Source organism: Bison bison, unplaced genomic scaffold (genome assembly GCF_000754665.1).
Source record: "Bison bison bison isolate TAMUID 2011002044 unplaced genomic scaffold, Bison_UMD1.0 scf7180017864072, whole genome shotgun sequence".
Lineage (NCBI taxonomy): Eukaryota > Metazoa > Chordata > Mammalia > Artiodactyla > Bovidae > Bison > Bison bison.
Genome location: NW_011494644.1, coordinates 12,007,136 through 12,010,549, shown reverse-complemented (window position 1 = coordinate 12,010,549; position 3,414 = coordinate 12,007,136). Strand labels below are relative to the sequence as shown.

General features: G+C 46.7%; 1 protein-coding gene across 1 annotated transcript in view; it reads left to right on the top strand.

Moving 5' to 3' along the window:
• The window catches only part of ZNF668 (zinc finger protein 668), an 11,152-nt gene extending 8,440 nt beyond the window's left edge, over positions 1 to 2,712 (top strand). The window contains exon 4 of the mRNA XM_010837449.1: positions 7 to 2,712. Coding sequence (XP_010835751.1) covers positions 7 to 505 — 499 coding nt within the window. The 3' untranslated portion in view covers positions 506 to 2,712. The remainder of the gene's footprint in view (positions 1 to 6) is intronic.
• Positions 2,713 to 3,414: the final 702 nt, after the last annotated feature.

Below are 3,414 nucleotides of genomic sequence, written 5' to 3'. Positions count from 1 at the left end.
CGGAGACCCTCCAGCTGGGCTGCTGGGGCTGCCCTCGGAATCGGGTGGTGTGATGGCTACCCAGTGGCAAGTGGTGGGCATGACGGTGGAGCACGTGGAGTGCCAAGATGCAGGGGTTGGTGAGGCTCCTGGTCCCTTGGGGGCGGCAGGTGAGGTGGGGGGTGAGGAGGTGGATGAGAAACCACCCCAGTTTGTGTGCCGGGAGTGCAAGGAGACGTTCTCTACGCTGACATTGCTGCGACGGCATGAGCGCTCACACCCAGAGCTCCGGCCCTTCCACTGTACCCAGTGCGGCAAGAGCTTCTCAGACCGGGCTGGGCTGCGCAAGCACAGCCGCACCCACAGCTCTGTGCGCCCCTACACCTGCCCCCACTGCCCCAAGGCCTTCTTGAGTGCCAGCGACCTGCGCAAGCATGAACGCACCCACCCTGTGCCCATTGGAACCCCCACGCCCCTCGAGCCCCTCGTGGCTTTACTAGGAATGCCTGAAGAGGGACCAGCCTGAGGTCCAGGTCCCTCTGCCACACTCCTGGGAACCCTGCCCCTATGAGGTGCTTCCCAAACCCCCCTTTGCCGCAGATCACTCTTAGACTTCAGATCCATCTCTGTGCCCAGGCAGCTAGCTCATCCTGACAAAGCTGGGGATAGTGGTGGCTGGTAGCAGTTGGCAGAAGACCTGGCTCACTCCAAGCACCACTCATTAAAGCATTCAGTTGACACTGGGTTGTCTTCTGTGTTCTGGTTGGGGGTAAGTAACAGAGGAGTTTGGGCACCTGATAAGGTTTAGTGGAGATCCCTGGACTGACAAGTTAGAAACTAGAAGGGTCTTTGGGTGCATTGTTTTCTCTAAATATGTTTTCAGAATATCTTGTGATGAAGGGTTCCAGGATCAAGTGAGTACCGGGAATTCCTGTACCTTCTTGGGAATTCTTGGTGATCAAAGTATATTAAAGTCATTGATAAGTCCTGCAATGAACAAATCTGTTTAGCTTCTTTAGCCCATACTTATTTAACCTTTTACTGAGAGTTCTACTTCTGTCTTTTTACAGATAATAAACTGAGGCCAAAGTTATTATATTTCCTATAAATTATAATAACAGACTAGAAAATATACTTGGAGTCCCATTCTCAATAACAACAAAACCCATAAACTACAAAGAAATAAAGCTCACACAAAAAACACAAATCCTACATGAAGAAAATGGCATCTCTATCCTGAAGGATATAAGACCTAACTGAATGAAGATATACCATGTACCTGAATGGAAAGATACTATTAAAAGCTGTTGATTCTCAGTTTAATCTTTAAGTTCATTGCCATTCAAAAGGATATTTTTAACAGAACTTGAAAATCCTAAATTCCTGTGCAATATATATTTTTAAAAACTGGAGGTGATAATTAACACTAATTTTTCAAAGACCAAAAATGGAAAAACAAAAATGAGGCCCTACAGTGTAAATTGGTACAGCCTCTTGGAAAGATGATTTGATGTTTATCAAAAGTTAAATGCTTTGTGATGTATGTGATCATTATGCTGTACACCTTAAACACAGTGCTGTATGTCATATCTCAGTAAAACTGGAAGAGGAAAAAAGAAGCAAGCAAACACATTTTTTAAAAAGTAAAAGGACTTCCCTGGCAGTCCAGTGGTTAAGACCCCTCACTTCCAGTGCAGAGGGCATGGGTTTGATCCCTGATTGGAGAACTAAGACCCCACAAGCCATGCAGCACAGCCAAAAAAAAAAAAAAGCATACACTTTTCGACTCAGCAAACACACCTCAAAGAATTTACACCACAAATTTCTTTTTCCAATTCTGTGACAAAACTGAAAATGAAAGATTGTTCAGTGCAGCAAAATATGTGATGACTGGGAACACCCTCTATGTCCATTGCAAAGGTCTAAAAGCCACTGTAAAATATATTATGCAACAGTTTTTAAAAAATTAGACTTGTCAATCTGTGTCGTTGAATAATATCCAAAAAAAAAGTCAAATGAAAAAGTGCACAGCAGTGTGGTTAGTATTCTCCCATTTGGGCCGAATTACTCGTAAGCGCTCAAATCCAAGTGCACGGAGGAGTCCGGTGGGCTGCAGGCCACAGGGTCACAGAGTCGGACACGACTGAGCGACTTCACTTCCACTTTTCACTTTCCTGCATTGGAGAAGGCAGTGGCAACCCACTCCAGTGTTCTTGCCTGGAGAGTCCCAGGGACGGCGGAGCCTGGTGGGCTGCCATCTATGGGGTTGCAGAGTCGGACATGACTGAAGCGACTTAGCAGCAGCAGCACAGTATTTCTAGAAGGATACTCAGGAACTGATTCTGAACTATAAATTCCAACTACTAGGGCCTTTCACAATTATAAGACAAACCAAAGCCAAAGGTCACAGTGAACCAGATCCTCCTTTCCACACTGTCACCTGTAGACTTGGGGGCCACCAAGTTGGCAGCCTTAGGAAGTGTGGTGTTCAGGCTCCCTCCAGCCCATGTGCTGCTAGCACCTGAAGCAGAAGTAGTAGGTATCACCTTAGTGTCAGGGACCTCACGTCCATTCTCCATAGCAGAACAAGGGGGCCGCGTGGCAACAGCAGGGACCAGGGTGTAATGGCTGCAGAAAGAGGGCACCAGTTTGACCAAGGACACTCACTGGCCATACTCACACCCAGAGCAGGATAAGCACTGTCCCTGGGCCTCCTTTCTGTCCAGGCTGGGATCAAAGTCTAAGGGTCCAGGAAAGAAACAGACATCAGATGGGGAGATTGAAAGCAGGAGAACTTTTGTTTACTACTGACTTGATTTTTGAACTCGAGCAAGATGCTTTATCTTGGGGGTTGGGGTGGCACCTTTTAAAAATATATTCTTGTAAAGATACCTTATGGGCTTCCCAGGTGGCACAGTGGTAAAAAAAATCATCTATCAAACAGGAGACTCAAGAGGCAGTTTCCATCCCTGGGTGAGGAAGATCCCCCGGAGTAGGAAATGGCAACCCAGTCTAGCATTCATGCTTGGAAAATCCTGTGGACAGAGGAGACTGGTGGGCTCCAGTTCATGGGGTCACAAAGAGCATTGGGCACAAGTGAGCACGTGTACATATACACACATACACAAAGATACCATATACACTAATCAATAGATCTCCCTGGCTGTGTGTCTACAATGAAGGATGGAGTGGGTTCCCTGAATGTTTAGCAGAGATTCACAACTCCTGCTCCCTTTCTGGGCCCAGACAATCCGCCCATCCCTTGGGCCCCCTTCTCTGACACCCCCAGCATCCTATACCAAAGTTCCTGCTCCCTGAGGACTCAGTTTGACTTTCAAAAAAATTAACAGTGTTATTAAAATAAAATTCATGGAGAAGGAAGTGGCAGTCCACTCCAGTATTCTTGTATTCTTGCCTGGAAAAGCCCTTGGACAG